This window comes from Alnus glutinosa, chromosome 12, assembly GCF_958979055.1.
Source record: "Alnus glutinosa chromosome 12, dhAlnGlut1.1, whole genome shotgun sequence".
NCBI classification, from domain to species: domain Eukaryota; kingdom Viridiplantae; phylum Streptophyta; class Magnoliopsida; order Fagales; family Betulaceae; genus Alnus; species Alnus glutinosa.
Genome location: NC_084897.1, coordinates 25,357,648 through 25,378,043, shown reverse-complemented (window position 1 = coordinate 25,378,043; position 20,396 = coordinate 25,357,648). Strand labels below are relative to the sequence as shown.

The 20,396-nt window shown below is 38.1% G+C and overlaps 2 protein-coding genes across 4 annotated transcripts; both read left to right on the top strand.

The window, feature by feature from the left end:
- Positions 1-866: 866 nt before the first annotated feature.
- On the top strand, positions 867-9,026 carry LOC133852093 (zinc finger CCCH domain-containing protein 44). Its single transcript, XM_062288766.1, has 10 exons — positions 867-1,509; positions 1,749-1,828; positions 2,209-2,393; positions 2,852-3,773; positions 3,877-4,004; positions 4,840-4,899; positions 4,985-5,035; positions 5,261-5,331; positions 6,003-6,154; positions 6,262-9,026. The coding sequence occupies exons 1-10, from the start codon at positions 1,157-1,159 to the stop codon at positions 8,688-8,690; spliced, it is 4,431 nt and encodes a 1,476-aa protein (XP_062144750.1). The 5' UTR covers positions 867-1,156; the 3' UTR covers positions 8,691-9,026.
- Positions 9,027-10,104: 1,078 nt separating this feature from the next.
- LOC133851549 (uncharacterized) lies at positions 10,105-19,886 on the top strand. Of its 3 annotated transcripts, XM_062287991.1 has the most exons (15): positions 10,108-10,553; positions 11,945-12,026; positions 12,375-12,866; positions 13,169-13,340; positions 13,445-13,597; positions 14,537-14,634; positions 14,856-14,947; positions 15,836-15,906; positions 16,004-16,139; positions 16,591-16,650; positions 16,741-16,823; positions 16,903-16,979; positions 17,098-17,168; positions 19,158-19,215; positions 19,358-19,886. In XM_062287991.1, exons 1-15 carry the CDS (start codon positions 10,327-10,329, stop codon positions 19,478-19,480), a joined length of 1,995 nt encoding a protein of 664 aa, XP_062143975.1. In that variant the 5' UTR covers positions 10,108-10,326; the 3' UTR covers positions 19,481-19,886. The 3 variants fall into 3 exon arrangements, 2 of the variants coding, with proteins under 2 accessions (XP_062143976.1, XP_062143975.1); XR_009895812.1 differs by lacking the exons at positions 17,098-17,168; positions 19,158-19,215; positions 19,358-19,886 and having other exon boundaries at positions 10,105-10,553; positions 16,596-16,650; positions 16,903-16,958; XM_062287992.1 differs by lacking the exons at positions 16,591-16,650; positions 16,741-16,823; positions 16,903-16,979; ... (1 more) ...; positions 19,158-19,215; positions 19,358-19,886 and adding an exon at positions 16,385-16,544 and having other exon boundaries at positions 10,105-10,553.
- The last annotated feature ends 510 nt before the right edge of the window (positions 19,887-20,396 follow it).

Below are 20,396 nucleotides of genomic sequence, written 5' to 3'. Positions count from 1 at the left end.
TAACTGCGTGAGCGTGACCACTCTTTGTTGTGCGAGCAGTCTCTCTAGTGATAAGAATTTAAAGTTTCGTTTGTTTGGACGTTGAATATTTTAGGTATAACTGAAAATTATGGTAAATATGAATTATTTTTAATTTGACCGTAATAATTTATTTAATTTTTTAAAAAATGATTTAGGGTTTTAAAAACTATAAATCATTTGTTGAATTTAAACTTATAATTTTTGCACACACGTTTATGAAAATTTGCCACCCCCGATCATTGAAGTTTGTTAGTAGCTCGAATATGCAACTAAAAGTCCCCGAATTTTGAGATTTGATCGGCTGAATTTGGACACCATCGTCAGAATCTAGCACAATATCTAGATTCTGACAACTGTGTCATATTTTGGCGATACTGACCGGAATTATACTAGTATTGCCAGAATCTTGCCAGTGTTGTTGAATTTCGACCACCATCATCAAGAGTAATGCTACATATCATCCCCTTGTCCTCTATTTGTCCTCCCAAAATTGATGTGGCTCTTAAAATCACCATTGAATTTTTGATATATCACTTTTGGATTTTGATCCAATGGTGATTTTAAGAGCCACATCAATTTTGAGAGGACAAAAAAAGGACAAGGGAATGATGTGTAGTATTACTCTTAATGAAAAGTTTTTTACATCGAAACGAGGAGCATTGATTAAAGAATTTTTTTTTTAATCTTTTTGAAAGAAAGTAGTCGGTAATAGTTTTTGATCATGTTTTCAGCGTTGAGTCATGAGTGTGGTCCCCAGGTAGAGGAGCGCCTTTTATCGGTACCCACTAACCACGTGGTGCTCGAGATTGGGGAAATTAGCGGACTCACAAGAGCCGCGTTTGAGGCCTCTCAGAGGAAAAAGGTAAGAAAGAAGAAAGCAAAGAACCCGCCCCAAAACCCCTTTCAGCCAATCCCAAGCGACCGTCTTTCAGTATCTTCCTTCTCTCTCACCTCCTCAAACCCCATTTTCTCCATTTAATAATCAAAATACAATGTCCTCCTGTCACATCCTTGCCCAGTCAATTTCCATGTGCCCACTACCCAAACCACCACGCCTGAACCGCTCCAAAACCTAGGGTTTTCCTAGGCCACCTCGATTTCCGCCTTGACCGAGTTTGATACCCTCCAATTCGGCATGGACCAGCAGGGTTCGGGCCACTACAGGCCTTGTCTTCAAGACGGAGAGTCGTCGCAGCAAGGCGTGGACCTCTTCGGCGTCGATCAATGCGACGCGATTAAGGAAATGGACGATTCGCTGCTCGTCGGAGCTCCGGAGGCTGGCGTGGTGGCGACAGAGGAAGGACGTGTCGCGGACATGGAGTCGAAGACGGTGGTGCAGACAACGGTGGAAAAGAGGAAGCGCGGTCGGCCGCCCAAGGGTCAGCCGAAGGCGGCCAAAACGACGCCGCTGCCGAGGAAGAAGAAGGACGAGGAAGACGTGTGCTTCATATGCTTCGATGGTGGGAGCCTCGTGCTCTGTGATCGCCGGTGAGTGCGAGGATTTCGTTTTTTCTTCTTTTTTCTGTTTTGTTCCGTTTGGTTGCTTAGAAAGCTTGGGGCCTGAGAAAAGTACAACAGTAATCAAGTTTGGAAGAGACGATTAGGGTTTAAGTACTGGTTTAGGTTGCTTAGATGTGTTGGTTGTATACGTAATTTAGTTGATTCTCCTTTTCCATTACCCAAAGTTCGTAACTTTATTTACTTTTTGTTGTTTTATTACTTGTTAGGGGCTGCCCTAAAGCATATCATCCCTCCTGCATTAAGCGAGACGAGTCGTTCTTTAAATCAAGGGCTAAGTGGAATTGCGGTATGTCCTATAGCGTATAAACCTCTTCTATATCTCTCTGTATACAAATGCAGTTGCTGTGTTCTCCTGTAGGCATATAGAAAACATATGATGGAATAATATTATCTTATTCTCTTGTATAATAATTTCGTGGCAGTGGTGTTAGTAGAATTAACAAACAAAACGTCTTCGTTACTATTATTATGGATAAGTATCTTCATGGATATATTGTATGTATTTCAACTAATGTCCTGCATTCTATTAGTTTCTTTTTTGGATGATGCAGTGTTTGTTGATACTCTGGATCAAGTTATCATTTTTTTTAAAAAAAAAATATAAATTGAGTTCTGAGCTTTACATTGTATGATTTACTTGCTCTTTTTTGTATTCATGCATTTCAGGTTGGCATATTTGCAGCAGTTGCGAGAAGGCTGCACATTATATGTGCTATACTTGTACGTATTCTTTGTGCAAGGGCTGTATTAAGGATGCTGATTATCTTGGTGTAAGAGGAAACAATGGATTATGTGGGACGTGCATGAGAACTGTGATGCTGATTGAGCGTTTGCAAGGAGATAAGGAAGCGGTATGCTATTTAAATCATTGTTGATTGCCCCCCTCCCCACAACAAGGAAAAAAGAAAAAGAAAAAAGGAATTGGTATGCTAAATTACATCTCCTAAACTGGCTCTCTCTCTCGCCCTCTTCTATTGGTCACTTTTATTCTGTGAGTTAAGCTCTCTCAGCTTGGCTGAACTTGGATAGGGAGGCATGAAAATTCAAGAGCGGTGAGCTCTTCTATGTCTTGCATTGCACATCTCCATCTCTCTCTATTTTCGTTTCTTGTTCCCCCATTAGTGCAAGATTTACTTTCCTTCTTTTCCGTTAAAGCTTAAGTTTTCATGTTATGAGACTTGTGGAGTATGAAGTGGTTTTCAGGTACAATGATTGAGTGTTCAGGAGACATGTTTATGTTGTTTAGTTAGTAGTTTGTTTGCTGTTCAATGTTGTCATTTATACGGAGTAATTTTATTATGTTTTGCAGGCTCAAGTGGATTTTGATGACAAAAGCAGCTGGGAGTATCTCTTTAAGATGTATTGGGTATTTCTGAAGAGGAAATTATCTCTAACTTCAGATGAGTTAACGCGAGCTAAAAATCCATGGAAAGGAGTTGATACTATAGCTTGTAAGGGGGAATCTTCAGCTGAACATTATGATGGTAATGATCATAAAGGTTATAGTTTGGACAATTCTTGTGCAGGCCTGGAAACAAATAATTCCAAAAGAAGGAAGACTAATAAGCAGCCTGCTCTTCATAATCAGGACTCTATAACTATGGAGAGATCAGGTAGTGACAACAGTCCATATCCACTTGAAAGTACAAAATGGGCATCAAAGGAACTCTTGGAGTTTGTTGCTCATATGAAAGATGGCAATACATCCATGCTATCTCAGTTTGATGTCGAGGCTCTTTTGCTTGAGTATATAAAGAAAAATAATCTCCGTGATCCGCGCCAGAAATGCCAAATTGTTTGTGATTCGAGGCTTATAAATCTATTTGGGAAAGTGTGTGTTGGTCACTTTGAAATGCTAAAGCTTCTTGAATCTCATTTTCTTGTAAAAGAAAGTTCCTCAGCAGATGATACTTTTAGGGTGGGAGTTGTCAATGTTGTTGCTAGCAAGGTGGAGGCCGACGGGAACTATGATAACCAACTTCTGCTGGGTAGTGATAAGAGGCGTAAAACACGCAAAAAAGCTGATGAGAGGGGATCACAGACTAATTTAGATGCATTTGCAGCGATTGATGTTCACAACACTAACTTAATATACTTACGGCGTAATTTAATGGAGAGTCTTATGGCTGATGCTGACAAATTTCACGACAAAGTTGTTGGCTCAATTGTTCGGATAAGAATTCCCAATAAGGATCAAAAGCAAGAAATGTACAGGCTTGTGCAAGTTGTAGGTACTGATTTCTATAATACCGATCCTCCAAGTGATATGTTAAATGTACACAGTAAGAAACACATTATGCAAAATTGTTAAATTGTTCACGATCTTGTGTATAGGTACAAGCAAGGTGGCTGAGCCATATAAAATTGGAGAAAGAACTACTGATGTGATGCTTGAAATCTTAAATTTGGACAAGAAAGACGTCATATCAATTGACGAGATTTCAAATCAGGAGTTCTCTGAGGTGATTAAACATACTGCCCTATGTACCCATCTTTCGTTCGGGGTTTCTGTTCTCTCTCTCTTTTCTTTTTCTCAACTCCTAGAGTTTGTAGAAAATAAATTATAACAGGACTAATTCCATCACTTGCAACTATGACGATTGTTTTCTCATTTGTTTGTTAATTACTCAGATATAAGTAGCTGTTAGTGCATGCTGTAGTTGTTGTGGTCTATGTGAACATTCTATTTTAACTAAAAGCAAGAATTTTGTCCACTATTATAACAATGTCCTCCCATTCTGTGCACATTCTTTCAAAGTGCTTTTGTACTCTTGATTAATGTCTTTGTTATATTGAGATTAAATGCATTGCTGTTCACATGAGTCAGTATACATATATACGTACATGTATCATTGCATGTATGCATCTGTACATAGACAGACACACAATTGACATCTCAGTTGCCTGAATTCATACAAAACCACCTTGTATTATTAAGTCTTGGGACTGAACCCTAACCGCAGAGACCTATAGTCGATGTCAGGCATTTGATCACATACTCACACGTGATTGGGTTGCATACATACAACATATCCTAGTTGATATCCAAATTGTTTAAACAGAACTTTACTTTTTCCATGAACGACTGGCCTGAAAATTGCATGTGCATTGTTTGTGCTGTTTGTGTTTGATGGGAATTATGGATGGATGAAACATGCACAACTTAAACAAGCTAGAATTGTTATCTGTAATTTATTAGGTGAGCAAGAGACTATCTGGTGTGGTTAGTACTTTGTTGCCTCCTAAATGAAATTTACTGTGTTGCTTCTGGTTGTGACGTTTAAATTATGTTTTCAGGATGAATGCACACGTTTACGCCTGAATATAAAACATGGGCTCATCAAACGGTTCACTGTGGTAGGTCTTAGTGTTATGTTCCTTTCTATGTTTCACCCTAGGAATTTGTGTGCCTTTTGTAAAGGAAATTTGTGCTTTGTTGTAGGGTGAGATTCGGGAAAAAGCAATGACACTTCAAGCAGCGAGAGTAAATAATGTAAGTTCCTTTCCTTTTGATCCTTGGGAAATGAGCCAGTATTCAAGCATTTTTTTTTTTTGGGAGACTAGATATTTAATATGCTTTTAGTCTGTTACAATGTTCTCTGTTAAGCAATGTTGTGGCTTATAACTGTCTTTAACTTATCAAAAAAAAAATAACTGTCTTTAACTTAAAATCTTGTTACTGAACTTCTGTTATGCATGCTCTCATTTTATAATCCAGGAGCTGGAAGCAGAGATTTTGCGACATAATCATCTACGTGATCGAGCTAGTGAAAAGGGACATAAGAAAGAATATCCTTTGTTGTTTCAGATTGTTCCATTCTGTCTGATATTTGTGTTTTCTCTCTATGCAAATTTAAGTCTTTGTACTGGGGTTAAATGCTTTTCTTGGTTTTTTCTTGACAATAGTTAGGCCAAATATCTATACATGCAAATTTACTCGAGGTAAAAGACTCCCGTACATGTTTCCTCCGTCCTATAGATTAAGTGTAGATGGTGTGACTGTGTGAGGATGTTTTAGATGGCTTGCTGGCTACATTATTGAGAATTCAAAAGAAGCATATGTTGGCAAGATTGATGAATGACCATATTTTCAATATTTTAGAGGGCTCATTGTTTTATTTTCGTGACTCATCCTTCTCTACATCCTCATGTTGGTAATACATGTTTTAAATCATTGTTGTTTATTGATTGCCCCATACGATGTAGAAAATAGAGCATAGCTGCCTTGTAGTCATCTCTTGACATTTCATATTGGCATTGAATAGATCGCATGTCTTTTTTTTTTTCTTTTTTTTTTTTTTTTTTATATATATATATTTTATATTTATTTATTTATTTTTATCGCACAGCAATAAAATTAGCTTGTAACCTTTGATTGCTAGCATTCTCTATACCTGATAATTGTCATGTTGCTAAGAAAATTGAAACAAATTTTTAAGTATTCCTTTACCTTGTTGCACGTTAAGAGAATTTGTGGAGAAGTTACAGCTGTTGAACTCACCCGATGAACATCAGCGCAGACTGTACATTCCTGAAGTGCACACTGATCCTAAAATGGATCCAAGTTATGAGTCTGGGGGCAATGCAGGAGAATTAGATGGGAAGAAACAAGGTCCCTACTTTTGATTTATGGACATGAAACATGTTGTCATTACTTTTTATCTTGAAGTTTTAATTTGTAATGTTTATTTGGTGGTGATGGTGTTGGTGTGCATGCAGATGATAATGTGAGATCAAAACTTTCTGGCCATGGTAGAAAGGGGAGGAAGCCTATCTCTGCACGAAAAGGAGGCAATGTCTTGGATGATATTGGAAAAAAGATACTGAAAAAAATAGTGCCATCTTGTGAGCAAAGTAGAAAAGTTGGTATGACATCCTCTTGGAATCAAGAAAGAGAAGCATCTGGTGTAAATAGTTGGAATACACCAGCAAACCCGGTCACTACTTCTGAGTCATTGGCCATTAGTTGGAATGGTCAAGCAGTGGTGCGATCTGAACTGTTTTCCGGGGTTGCATCAGAAATTTCGCAACCAGTTGTTTCTACAGGGGCAGACCAACCTGCTAATGATTTTGAGGCCGAAAAAATGTGGCACTATCTGGACCCAACTGGAAGAATTCAAGGACCATTTTCTATGTCGCAGCTGCGTAAATGGAGTACAAGCGGGCACTTCCCTCACAATCTGAGAGTATGGAGCATAAATGAAAAGCAAGATGATTCTGTACTTTTGACTGATGCATTAAGTGGTCGTTATCATGAAGCTCCACCTTTACCGGATAGCAATAAGTTACTGTCTCAGGGAGTTGGAGTTGCCTCAGATAGAGATAATAACCACGATGGTGGCTGGAGTGATAGTATGGGTGGCACTTGGATAGACAATAAAGAAGTTGAGGAGAGCTCGAAGCTGAAGCATGGCTCTAGTGTCCATGGTAATGGTAATGGTAATGATGAACTTTTGAAGAGCAATGGATGTGGCCCTCATTCTTCTACTGGGACTAAACCTGCTGATGCTGCCAATTCCAATGAGACAATGAACGGCGTTTTTCAACCAGGCTGGGACTCATCAGAGGGTAATAGTTTACTTGACCAGCCCCAGGTGTGCAGCAGTTCACCAACCCCACCTGCAATTTCTGAGAAGTCCTTTGGAACTCTGTCACATCAAGTGAGGGAAGGTCATGGGGGTGAAAGTAACTCTGGTCAGGAGAATGGTAAATGCAATTCAAACAGCCCTGCTGATGTTCAAACCAAAAATGAACGGGGTTATGAGAACCAATCTGACAGTGAGGGCCATTCAGGCCAATCTTCTGGACAGAGCTCGAGACCTCCACCCGTAACGTCGAATGGCTGGGCTTCCAATTCTGGTTTTATTCCTACAGTTAAGTCACTTGAAACAACAGAGCAAAATCAGGAAATTGATTTTCCAGATCTTCCCAGTTCCACCACTCCAGAGCAAAGCAATGAAGATTCAAAAGTTCAGGCTGATGAAAACAATAAAGCTGCTTCTTCAAGTGTTCTTGTTCAGGATGCAGGCCCTAGCTGGAGCACTGCTTCTAGTTTAGTGCGTGGTGGGGCACAAATTCCTGAAGTGGCTGGCGAATGGGGTAGGTACTCCCCTACTCCAGCAAAACATTCTGTTGAGGAATGGGACTCCAGTCTTGTCTCTGCACCTTCCATGAAACCAGCTGAAATGGGGAGTGATCATGCTGCTACCCCAACTTCAATAAGTGAACAACTGACGCATTCTTCACCACTGGAACCTGCATCTAATGCATCTAGCTGGCCGGAAATTGGTACTGAACCCACTGAGTTCTGCTCTTTAGTTGATGAATCGGTTTCAGATCTGTTGGCCGAAGTTGAAGCAATGGAGTCTCTTAATGGCTTGCCTTCCCCTACTTCAATTATGAACTGTGGAGACACATTGACAGAGGATTCTAAAAATGATTGTATCAGTCCTCTAGATGGGTTTAGCCCAGTATTTGATCCTGGAAAAGGTGATGCTTTAAGCTCCACTGGTGATTTACAAGTACACTCACAATCCACAGTGACTGAGGAACCACATGGTGTATGTCAGGCTGATGTTCTTGGTCCTCAAAAGAGGTCCACTGGGCATTCTCCCATAAGTATGGAAGTGGAGGGAGATGCAAGGGCCAGTGATATTTCAGTTAACCAATGGGAAGGCGGTTCTGGTTCTGACATCCAGCCTACACGGCTATCTACAGCAAGTTGGGACATTGCTGCTCCAGATACTACTTGGAGAGTGGGATCAGAAAGTACAGCCACCAGTTGGGAAGCAGCGCAGGGAAGTGCAAACTTCAGTTGGGGAGGATTAGATCAAAGAAGTATAAATATTGGCTGCGGAACTGGTCAACTGGCAACACAGGACAGAATAAGCATGAACGTAGGCGCATCTGCAGGGAATCCTGGCGTTTGGGGAACCCATTCGAGATACGGCGGCGACCGATCTTCTAGCCCTAGAGATAGGGGTTTTCAGGGCAGGGATTGGGGTAGGGGTATGTGGAACAGGCAGTCCTATGTCGGTGGAAATGGAGGAGGTTCTTTCAGGCCTCCTCCCAAAGGGCAGCGAGTTTGTAAATTTTATGAAAGCGGCTATTGCAGGAAGGGGTCGTCGTGTGGTTATTTGCACCCATAATTCTGGGGTTTTGCAATTAGGGACATTTAATTCTGTAATCACTATTCTTATAAGGAAGCCTGTTCCTTACCGATATTGTAATTTAACCTGTAAAAGTATTAGTCAAGGGGCATAAACATTTATTTTTTGAATATCTGTCAGGTCCATAGTTGCAAGTCATGGTAGACGTTACCTCATCCTCTCCTTCCTGTGTACAAACAATATGGCGAGGCTGAACTCATTTGCCTGCCACGTTGCTTTCCTGATACAAAGCTCTTTTGATACATAAGCAATTCAATCATCTTTAGTCTATCTGAACTTGATTATAGTCAGCAGATGGATAGAGATTAATAGACATCTGTGTTTTTATTTTTTATTTTTGTTATTGTTATTATTTTTTATTTTAGCAGACTCTAATTTATGTATTTCCTTCACCAATCCCTATGGAATAAGCCTCTTATAACCAAGTCAATTGTTAACGGTGATAGGGTACAATTTGGAGAGGAACTATTCTTATTTTTCATTAATTAACACCTCAATTGCTTTGTTTTTTCTAAACTAAAAAAGGTTGCAATTTGTTCTCTAAATTATTTGTCCCTGTCACTTAACTCAAACCATTAAACTATTTTGTTAACTTGAATGCAAATGCGTGAAATGCCCATTATATTTCCCGGTAGGATGGAGTAAGACTAGTAAAAAAGCCAAAATGTTCTTAAATTATTATTATTATTATTTTTAAAAAATCTATTAGTCTCCTCTGGCCGTGGGTCTCCTGGCGACATTTTTTTTCTTTCTTTCTTTCTGAAAATATAAAGCAAAGATATAATCGTTATTTTGCCCATTTTTTATTGAATTTAACGAAAAATCTAACAGTGAGATTAATTAAAAGGGAAAAATAATTTAAGAATCATTTGCCACTTTTTTAGGCCAAACATTGCAATTGAAACGATCTTTAAAAATATTTGTTTTCTCTTTTCAAATAAAAAATATTAAAAAAAAAAAAAAAAAAAAACTCTTGCAAAACACATTTAAAATGCAGATGCAATTATCTTTAAGAAGAAGAAGAAGAAGAAGAAGATGCTATGTTTTTATTTTTTTAAAAAGCGGTCTTTAGAAAAACTCTTTTCGAAGCTTTTTGTTTTGCTTTTATTTGGTTATAAATTTATAGTTATTAGTTAGTGGGAAGGACCGTTTCCTTTCCGGGCCCACAATAACCTTTCCTCCCATTTCCCAAGGGCCAAGGTTGGGGGGCGGGGGGATCCGCAAGTAGACAGACCGCAGTAGAAAGACAAATTCCTTTCCATTCCACGTAGATTCTATTACTGAGACAAGGAATTCCTTGTCTTATTATTATTATTATTTTTTATTTCTTAATGAGAGTACGTGTCATTTCAAGATTTTGCCATGCCAAAACGGCGTCGTTCAGGGTAGTGAGGGCACCACTGTCCACCTGGCGCCAGAGCTTCCAAGCAAAGAATGTTTCAAACGGATTTCGTTTGCAGCTTTGGTACGAAATCAAAACCTTTACCACTCTCTTTGCAATTAATCGAATTTCTAATCTCCGAAGCAACAAATTTCACTGACCGAATAACCGCAATTCTTCACCATCGGTGAATTCACGCAAATGCTCAACATCGTCGTCTTCGAATTCTGAGCCATGGCCGCGACGTCGTATCTGACGCCGACGCAGAGCTACGCAGCGGGAGCTTTGTTCGGGCTCGCTCTTAACCAGGCCCAGATCCACCGGACTCATCCGCTGGGCCTGTACACGGCCGAAGAGCCGGCCGACGAGCGAACCAGCAGTGGCAGCAGTAGCGACTCGGTCTCCGAGGACCCCGAGCTTTGGGTCCACCAGAAATCGGGCCTGCTCCGACCCGTATTCGAGTAAATTGCAAAGGATTTTTATTTCGTCTTAAATTTCGTTTACGTTTCGGCGTTTCGCTTTGATCCTGTTCATGCTTTACGGTTCATTTTGTCTAATTATGATGAGAATTGGAAGTGGAACTTGCTTTATTTTTTTTTTTCTCCCTTTCTAGTATCAGTTGATTCAGTTGGCGAGAAAAAGGATTTAATGAAGTCAAATTTGGAATACAATTTAATGGTTGTGTTAAATCTCTTGCTTTTATGGAAAATCTACATAGAATCAGATCCTCTAGAATTAGAATTCTGCGGAAATATCCTAAGAATTCTAATTCTAGAGGAATCTGATTCTATGATATTGTGTACTTATATTAAAAAAAGAAAGAAAGAAAAGAATTCTTAGGATATTTTACCAAGTAGATTTTCTCATGTCTTAAACACTGTTTTCTAGTTGAACATATTAGCATTACCCCTTGATTTTTCATATAATTAATTCTGATATGAAAAAAAATCTAAACCATTTAATTTGAAAACGATGGTTGAGATTCGAGGAAATTTACTTGGTAGAATACTTAAGGATTTTAGAAGATCTTAATCCACAGACAACAATGGCACTTGGAGGACACGTAAATGATCGTATATTTTTAGAAAATAGCTTGAACTTTATGCTTTTAATTTCTATTTTTAAAGTCAGTGAGCTCTAGCGCAGATCACATATTTCCTTGTTGTAAAAACATGGTGGAAGGTGATATCGTGTTCAGGAATCGAAACGCATTGGTTGCACGTGTATCTTATCGACCAAAAAAGTAATAGAAAAAATGATTTTTAAATTGTATGGTAAAGAGAACAGAATGGACTAACCAGCGTCACATGTTGTCAAGTAAAATTCTTCATAAAATAAGTTTTGTAATGTAACAATCTCAATGATTGGTGTTGTACTGTAGTCACAGCTGTCAGCTTCAGTTATTTTTCATCTGCTAAATGAACGGTGAGTGTAGCTGAGATGGGTCATTTTGGAACTTGACGATTTAATTTTGTTTTCTGTACTCATATGCTGATTTATAGAGTTTTATTGTTTCGTTTTGCTCTGTTTGGTAGTTGAGAAAGCTAAACAAAGTCATGTATAAGGTGCTGAGTCCTGGAATTTTCATTATTAATGACCCATAAAGTAAAGAATAATTCTGCTCACCTAAGCCTAATACCACTGTTGGTAACTTTATAATAACTAAGGCTCTGTAAAACAAAATTTTGGCATGCCTATTGGGTCGGGACTCGGGATCCTACTGCTGATAGAAAGAGAAGTTTAACCTTAACTTTTTATTCAGCAAGTAAATCAATGATTATGGTAGTATGTTTACTGGGGTTTTCTCTTAGTGTGATCATTGAATTCTGGTTGTTGAACTTGTTATGAACAGATTTTTAGAGATTGACTCTAGCGCATGGTCTGGACTTGAGGAAACCACCGGTTATTCTCCAGCTAAGCATCATGTTGGAGCGGTATGTTGTTTGATTTCTCGCATCTCCTTTCCCTCTCACAGGCATTAAGGCAAGAATGTGCAAAACTTGTTTGAGGATTGGCTGCATGACATTTGTTGTTTAACAAGTGGATTTTAGAAAAATCAAAATCGGGGGCCTGGAATATATCATATCAATGCTCCCTACCAATCAAAAGTTCTATCTCAGATAAAAAGTCTTAGAGTATTTTATATTGTCACTTTCTGCCTTTGTCACTCAGATATTTCTTTTCCTGGTAAAGCTATTTGTAGTATTTGATTTAGATTCATACTTAAGATATTTGATTTGTAATCTCTGTATTGTTATGCTTAAGCTTTCATCTTGTCACAGTTCTTGAGGTTACTCTCAGAAGAAAGTGGGGATAATTCTTCTCAAAGGGCAGATCTGGAACTTGCTTTGTCAAAAGCTATTGATGTTACTGCACTTAGCATGGAAAAAGATTCTGAATCTTCGAAGTCAAAGAGGGAAAAGCATCTTGAATACGAACATGAATGTCGTGAGAAATTGTCCAATGCTGAAGTACAATCAAGCTCTGAAGCTGCAGACGTACACTTGGTCCCAGAGACAGATAGTAACATGTCTGATGACAAAGATGCACATCTTGGATCAATGACTAAAATGGATGAGAAACCAATTGAAGAGGTAACAATGCTCAGTTATCGGAGGAAAGTGACAGTTCTTTATCTGCTTCTTTCAGCTTGTCTGGCAGATACACGCGATGACAACAAAAAATGTAGCCGGCGGAGAAAGGGCTACGATGCTCGACATCGTGTGGCTCTGCGGTTGCTGGCAACTTGGCTTGATATCAAGTGGGCAAAAATGGTTTGTAACACAACCTCTTGGTACTCTATTCGTCATTGTAAATGTGGATAATGGACAATTCTGATTATGTTAGGTTCTATGATGTGTAAAAAAGATTTCTTAGCTCCTGATAATGTGTTGTCTTACGTTCGGTGCATGTCAAGATTGAGCTCAAATTCTTTTTCCTCATTTATTTAATTACTTCTAATTGTACTTGTATCTGTGCACTTTCATAATACTAAATTGTAATTTTTCTTCTTCATGTTAATTAAAGACCGTGTTTTTATTTTTTCACCTTGTTAAGTGAAACTTTTGTCTTGCAGGAAGCAATAGAGGTCATGGTTGCTTGCTCTGCAATGGCTTTAGCAAAAGAGAAGGAATCAAAAGGAGGAGAAGGAAAACAATCTTCAGAAAGAAAATGGGCTAAATGGAAGCGTGGCGGTATCATTGGTGCTGCAGCAATAACTGGAGGAGCCTTGATGGCAGTTACTGGTGGTATGGAGCCCTCAAATTTCTTTCTTCTCAGAAAGTCCCACTTGAAACACTTTTCTTATAATTTTAGTGGTTGACTTTTCAGTTCCATTTTCAATATTCAACAGGATTAGCTGCCCCAGCAATTGCTGCGGGACTTAGTGCCCTAGCTCCAACATTAGGGACTCTCATCCCTGTGATTGGAGCTAGTGGGTTTGCTGCAGCTGCAAGTGCTGCCGGAACTGTTGCTGGTTCAGTTGCTGTTGCTGCATCCTTTGGAGGTGACTACTCGATTGCATTTATTAGTTTAACAATCTTCTCAAACTGTAGCATTATTCTTTTTTCCCTTTACAAGGACAAAACGTACGTCTTTGGTTTGTCCACTGTGTTTGATGAAGCAGTATATAATCTGGTCATTTTTGACATGTCTTTAGATGTCCTATAAGGGTGTTTTTTTTAACTGTGATATGGCTCTTTTTCAGAAATGTCCTTACTGCTTAAGTGACTAACATTTTTAAAGGAGGAATAATACATATTGACTGAGTTCTTGGGGTAATCCTATTAAGCTTTTCTTGTTGCATGATAAAAAAAATTTCATTGCACTGAATGGTCAAATAGAATGGTTTCAAATGCAGATTTCATGGATAAATGCACAGTTATACTGGCATTTAGGATGTTATAGCATGTCATTATGTGAGCCTTTAGTTGTTTAAAGGGATTTTAATGGAAAATGTATAAGTTTTTCTTGTTATCTCTATAGTTAGCTGTTATCAACTTAAAAAGAGTCATCTATACCCATTAACAGCCACTATCCTCAAAGATCAGTAAAGCTTTTAGCAGTTTATGTTCCAATTTATGTAGAAGTCCTTTACGCACTATCATGATATTTTTAGTCTATAATTCTACTAGTATATTTTTAGTCTATAATTCTACTAGTAAAGCAGTTATGGGCTTGTTTAATAAACCTCTCATTTCTCCTTTCTCCTTTCTATTCAAGAAAGTCAAAACATTAACAAACAACTTTCCTCACTTTCCGCTTACAAAAAACCCTGAACTCCTTTTACCTTTATGTCACATCAACACATTTTTTCAACCGAAACACAAAAACCCCTCTTTAAAAGGTTTATCAAACACCACCTATGTGTTTGTCCAGAAATTATGTATACGTAAGTGATAATTTGCTTATTTGATGGAGAACTTTTTATGTCTCTTCAACCCAGCGGCTGGAGCTGGACTTACGGGGAGCAAAATGGCTAGAAGAGTTGGAGGTGTTGATGAATTTGAATTCAAAGCTATTGGGGAAAACCATAATCAAGGGGTGAGTTTTTGTAGCTTCCATTGTCTATTTTATGGTAACATGTCATTGTTCCATGAGGAATACTTTTCAATCTGTTTCAATGCGAAGACTATCTTTATGTTTCTTTCAGTATTTTATGGTCTTTCTCTGTTTCTTGTCCCCCTCTTCTCTTTCTTGTCAAACATCACTCTTATAAAATTTCTGGATTTAGAACTTCAACTCTGATTAAAATTTTCTAGCAGAGGCTTGCAGTTGAGATCTTGGTCTCAGGATTGGTGTTTGATGAGGAAGATTTTTTAAGGCCTTGGGAAGGACAAATTGATAACTTGGAAAGGTACATATATCTTTACCATCTTCGAATTCCTGACAAAACATTGTGTTTGGTTTATCACTGAAAAGGTTTAAAGTAAAATTATGAAGTCTCTTCGTTTCTGCCATTGGTTCTTTGTAAGGAGAAAAGAAAGGAAAGTGATGAGAAATATTTTGAATTTCCCGTCTGGGCTCACCTGAATTTCATTCCCAAATAGGTGGGGTTTGAAGAGATGGGCACCAAAGCAACAAATGATTTTCCTTTGTTTATTCTCTCTCCTCCCCCCCCTCCCGCCCCTTTTTTGGCATAATGAAACAAAGGAAAATAATCTAACTTCCTCCTCTCCTTTCTTTTGTCTTCTGAGAAAAGGACCAAAGATAAATGCTTATTTTCATCTCAATTTTACCATATATAAGGTGATTCTGTTGCATGTGAAGTACTTGATGCATCTTGTTGATTGTCAGTTTCTTCTCTAGTTTATTTGGAGGTTTTTCATTAATAGTGGATTGGGTAAACTAGATAGACATTTCATTGTTGAAAAGTAGAACTTCAGTTCATGCCCACTGGTCTAAAAGAGATTTATTTATTTTTTTTCATTTTCTTTCTCCTATCTCTACGCCTGTTGCCTTTAGTTGCTTCAGTTGTTATGAACTATGCTAGTATCATTTACGAGCTAATTATTGCTCATGGTGTGATAAAAAGTCTTTTAACTTTTTTTTGGAAGATATGATGTCAATGAAACAACTATCTAATGAAACTGCTATACCACCTTGTACTTTCGTTCTGTTTGCTTTGCTTCTTATGTTGATAGGTTTTTCATTTAAAGATGGCAACTTAGATGCTCAAGGTTTGTGGAGGCCAGAACAGAATTTACAAATTTGATATGTCTCATGACCTTAACAAATTTTTTAGGTATGTGGTGCAGTGGGAGTCTAAGAATCTAATTGCTGTGAGCACTGCAATTCAGGATTGGCTAACTTCAAGTAATTGATTTTGAACTTTTGGCTGCTCTTGTGATTAAGTAATTAGTAAAATAATAAGAATCATGTGTGGTGTTGACATTCCTGCTACTTGCTGTAGGTCTTGCCTTGCAGTTGATGAAGCAAGGTGCAATGATGACTGTATTAAGCACACTTTTAACAGCATTGGCTTGGCCGGCAGTGTTACTTGCAGCTACTGACTTTATAGATAGCAAATGGACAATTGCTGTAGACAGGTACTTTTTCGCTCTTAACTATAAGCGGAATGGAGCTCTTAGATGGGAAGAGAGAAAAAAACTATCAAACAGTTCCATTTTCATGTGAATTGCATGCGTGCAGAGTTGGGGGGGGGGGGGGGGGGGGGAGGGGGGTGTGCTCTATCTTTCTGCGTCTTAAATAAGAGGCACCATACTACCATAGGTTAAAGTTTGTAATGTTTACAGCTGCAATGATAAATATGGTTTTTGACTTATTGGTCTAGGAATATGTCGTGGATGAGGAGCTAGTGAGAAGACTGTAGGAATAATGTGGGTGAAACCTTGTCGAGGATTTAGAGCATACAAAGCAATGCATCTTAAGGGCAAAGGATCAAACAATGTTTTTCAGTGTTGTTTTGGACACTAGTAGAGTTTGCCGAATGGTTCAAGTATTAATCCTTTTATATCCTTATATTTTGTCATTGTCTAGATCAGACAAAGCAGGGAAGCTGCTTGCTGAAGTATTATTAAATGGATTGCAAGGCAACAGGTACTCTTCAAAACTATTGTTAATCCAATTCCTTCAATTTTTTTTTTTTTTGGAGAAACCAGTCATTTTAATTTTCTATGAATGTTTCAGGCCGGTGACACTTGTTGGTTACTCACTTGGAGCACGAGTGATTTTCAAGTGTCTTCAGTTTTTGGCTGAGACCGAACACGATGGTAACTAGTGCATTTACTCTTCATGACTGTCTTGGGTTTGCTAGAGTGATCTTAATGCTCCTCTTCTGAATACTGGCAGCTGAACTTATAGAAAGAGTTGTTCTTCTCGGAGCACCCATCTCAATCAAAGATGAGAACTGGGAAGCTGCTAGAAAGGTGATTGGATTTATTTTCCTCTCCTCATAGCACCCCCTAACAGTTTTTCCTGTTTGAGCTGTCTTTACCACATACTCTCATTGGAGGAAGTCCTCTGTCACCTCACACTGTTTTGCAGATGGTGGCTGGAAGATTTGTGAATGCGTACTCCAAAAATGATTGGACGCTTGGAGTTGCTTTCCGTGCCAGGTAAGCGTCATGGACAATGCATATCTGGTCTGCAAATTGCAGGAATTTGCAATTGATGTACTGTGGACTACTGATTAGACTATGGTCCCTATATCTCTATGTTTGGTGATCCTATCTGTCAAGTTAGTGAAGTTGGCCCAACATTATCTTGTGCACCAGTGGCTTTGGGGTAATGAACCCAATTGTTTTGTGTACATTTTTGAAGTTATACATGCATGCTAAGATGCCTTACCCTCAAAATGTTTTATATCCCCAATCTGACCAACCCATGTTAACCGACCTTAACCAAAACCTGAGTGAGTTCCTCATACTGATGCTCAAGTAGGTTCAGCCTCCACCTGAACTTCAACTTTCTTGAGATGCAGTCGCACATTTTGGCTGCTTAACCACTATTAGGATTATGGTCCTAAGAGGATGTTGGTTTGGTCTATGGTTTTGCCTGTTTACCTTTGTTGGATATCATTATCAGGAGATGAATGATCCGTTGGACATTTTAGATAACTGCCTCATTACACAAACAAAGCATGTGGAAAGCTGTGAACATTGATTAAAATCCCTGAAATATTTTGAGTGCCAGATTGTGGCGCTCCATATTTTAGTCTAAACTATAAGGGCTTGTTTGATATGCTGAATGACTTTCCATTAGGTAAATGAATAGCTATTACTTGAACTTAAAGATGGTAGAATGGAATAACTATTCCAATTTCGTAGTTTGGTGACAACGCATATGCTTTTATTGGAATTGTATCAAAATTACTAAAATACCCAAAATATATATTAAAAATAATAATAAGTGTTTTTTTTTTTTTTAAACAAAACTGGGATAAAATTCGTTGGTGGCCGACCACCATAAGCAGAACAACAGGGTGGTCCTACCACCCCAAAGCCTCCGGTGGTGGAGGTGATGGGGAAGATCGTGGCCCCCAAGAAGACTAGTAAGATCATTTGTTTAAAAATGATTTCTTGGTTTTCTTAAATGGGTCTCAACTTTTTCGTTGTTGATTGTTCTAAAGGTTTGTGGTGCTTCATCCGCGCTTTCAGTTCTTGGTCTGAATAAAACCTTTATTGCATTTTGTGATTTCACTCAGATTATCAAGATTGTGGGTCTAATTTGATCCTGAGTATTTGTTCTTTTAACAAATCATGTAGGGATTTTGTTTGCTGTTCAAGATTTGATAGGGATTTGTTCTAAAGTTTGTTTAATTTTTAGAATACATGACTTCGGTCAGGTTGTGCCAGGGTTGCCGGCCACCCGTAGAATGTTTTATGATTTTCAAGGTTTTTTTTTAAAAAAAACTTTATTTTAAATTTAGGTTTGCAGCAAAAAAAAAAAAAAAAAAAAAAAAAAAAAAAAAAAAAAAAAAAAAAAAAAAAAACTATGGTGGGTGTTTTTGGAAAACTCATTCCATTCTTTATGAAATAGCTATCCCTCTCATTGAATAGGTATTCATCTCCGTAGGGAAATTCCTAGGAATGATGTGTAACCAAACAAAAAAATGACTATTTCATAGAACTAACCATTCCATTCTAGGAGTTTATTCCACATACCAAATGAGCCCTAAAACTTTTATATTTGTCTAGTTAGTAGCCATATGGAATTTCCAGGTTAGCTCCAAAAATAGTTGTTAGGAAACCCTCGATTTTAATTTCCTCAATAAGCTGTATCAGCATATTTTGATTCTAATAAGCTATTCCCTAGTGAGCTAAAGTATAAATTTTTTTACCTCAATAAGTCCTGCTTTATTTCTATAAATTCAGTGTAGATGCCATATAGCAATTGAGTGAAGAAGAAACATAATTTTGCTTAAAGCAATTGGAGGTTGATCCCCTCGAAGAAATCGATTGGAGGTTTGATCCCCTCGAAGCAATCAATTTATCCATTTTTCTATCAATAGATCTGTTGTTAGCTACAGACTGCAGATCGATTTTGTGAAGAAGTTACTGTTGAGATCTCCCTTCCATATAAACTAACAATTATTTTTGTAACAGTTTACTTACTCAAGGATTAGCTGGAATTCAACCCATCAATATTCCTGGGATTGAGAATGTAAGGTTTTCCTTTTCTTATTTATTTGGCCATCACACTTGTGGATTACCATTACTCATTCACAATGCTCTTCTTTGCGCCCCCACCTTCCCCCCCCCCCCCCCCCCCCCCCAAATAAAATTGGTATTCTTTGGCTTTGCAGGTTGACGTAACAGATCTCATCGAAGGTCACTCTTCCTATTTATGGGCTACACAGGAAATATTGGACCAGCTTGAACTCGATACATATTATCCTGTTTTCAGGAGCACTCTTTGCAAACAATGAGGGTTTTAATTTCCAGTTCAGATTCTACTTTTGGGATTCGGCTCGGGTCCAGTTCCAGTTAGAACTGGACCTCTTGGAATTGAGACACGTGTCTTGTGTGTCTGGTTATGAGACATGTTTCAATCCCAACAGATCCAATTGGGTATTGGGATTACTCCATTTTTATTATTGCTGAAGGAATTGTAGTGTTTGTACCGAGTACCGTAGCCGGACCAAGCATGTTGGTGCAAGTCACTCTCAGCTTGGAGGTTCTCGGTTCTTTGCTATTTCATCCTCTTTTCCTTCGTTTGTGTATCCACCGAAACTACAAAAGTGTAATGTTTTAACAAACAATTGAACAAGACAAGGAATAGTGGTTCATATTTATAATACCAGCTGGGACAATAAAAATATAGTCAGTACCAAACTCCCTCTTCCAATTAATTAAATGATCGGGGAAAAAAAATTATTTTGCTTTTTTCATATATCAAACGAATTGACGTTGCCAACCCCCTCCCCTCATATTGGGGGTAGGGGTAGTACAAAAATATCACTTACATATTCTATACACACCCACCTTCTCATATAGGGTGGGATTCACATGTGATGGTCCCACTCCATGTGAGAGGGAGGTGGGTTTGTACAGAGTGTAAATTGTGTTTTTTTAGCTTTTCTCTGTTGGGGGAGAAATTTTTTTTTTTTTTTTGAGTGATAGTAAAATGTGATTGATATGATATAAAGTTAAAAAAATTTATATGGAAAAGTAAAAAAAAATTGTATTGTAGTGAGTATTTTTATTTAAATAGTAATAAAAAAATGTTGATATGATATAAAAAGTTAAAAATGTTGATATGTTTATGTTTTTTTAAAAATTTGAAAATAAGAAAAATGAAGAGGGGAGGGAATCGAGAAATTTATTTCCATCCAGTTTGGAAGA

What these genes read in the sequence shown, in the direction of transcription:
- LOC133851549 (XM_062287991.1), top strand. Translation starts at nt 10,327, where the DNA reads ATGGCCGCGACGTCGTATCTGACGCCGACGCAGAGCTACGCAGCGGGA. An exon ending in CTTGATGGCAGTTACTGGTG is followed by an intron (nt 13,341 to 13,444) that starts GTATGGAGCCCT and finishes AATATTCAACAG; the next exon opens with GATTAGCTGCCCCAGCAATT. An exon ending in GGAGTTGCTTTCCGTGCCAG is followed by an intron (nt 17,169 to 19,157) that starts GTAAGCGTCATG and finishes TTTTTGTAACAG; the next exon opens with TTTACTTACTCAAGGATTAG.
- LOC133852093 (XM_062288766.1), top strand. Translation starts at nt 1,157, where the DNA reads ATGGACCAGCAGGGTTCGGGCCACTACAGGCCTTGTCTTCAAGACGGA. An exon ending in CTCGTGCTCTGTGATCGCCG is followed by an intron (nt 1,510 to 1,748) that starts GTGAGTGCGAGG and finishes ATTACTTGTTAG; the next exon opens with GGGCTGCCCTAAAGCATATC. An exon ending in CAAATCAGGAGTTCTCTGAG is followed by an intron (nt 4,005 to 4,839) that starts GTGATTAAACAT and finishes TTATGTTTTCAG; the next exon opens with GATGAATGCACACGTTTACG.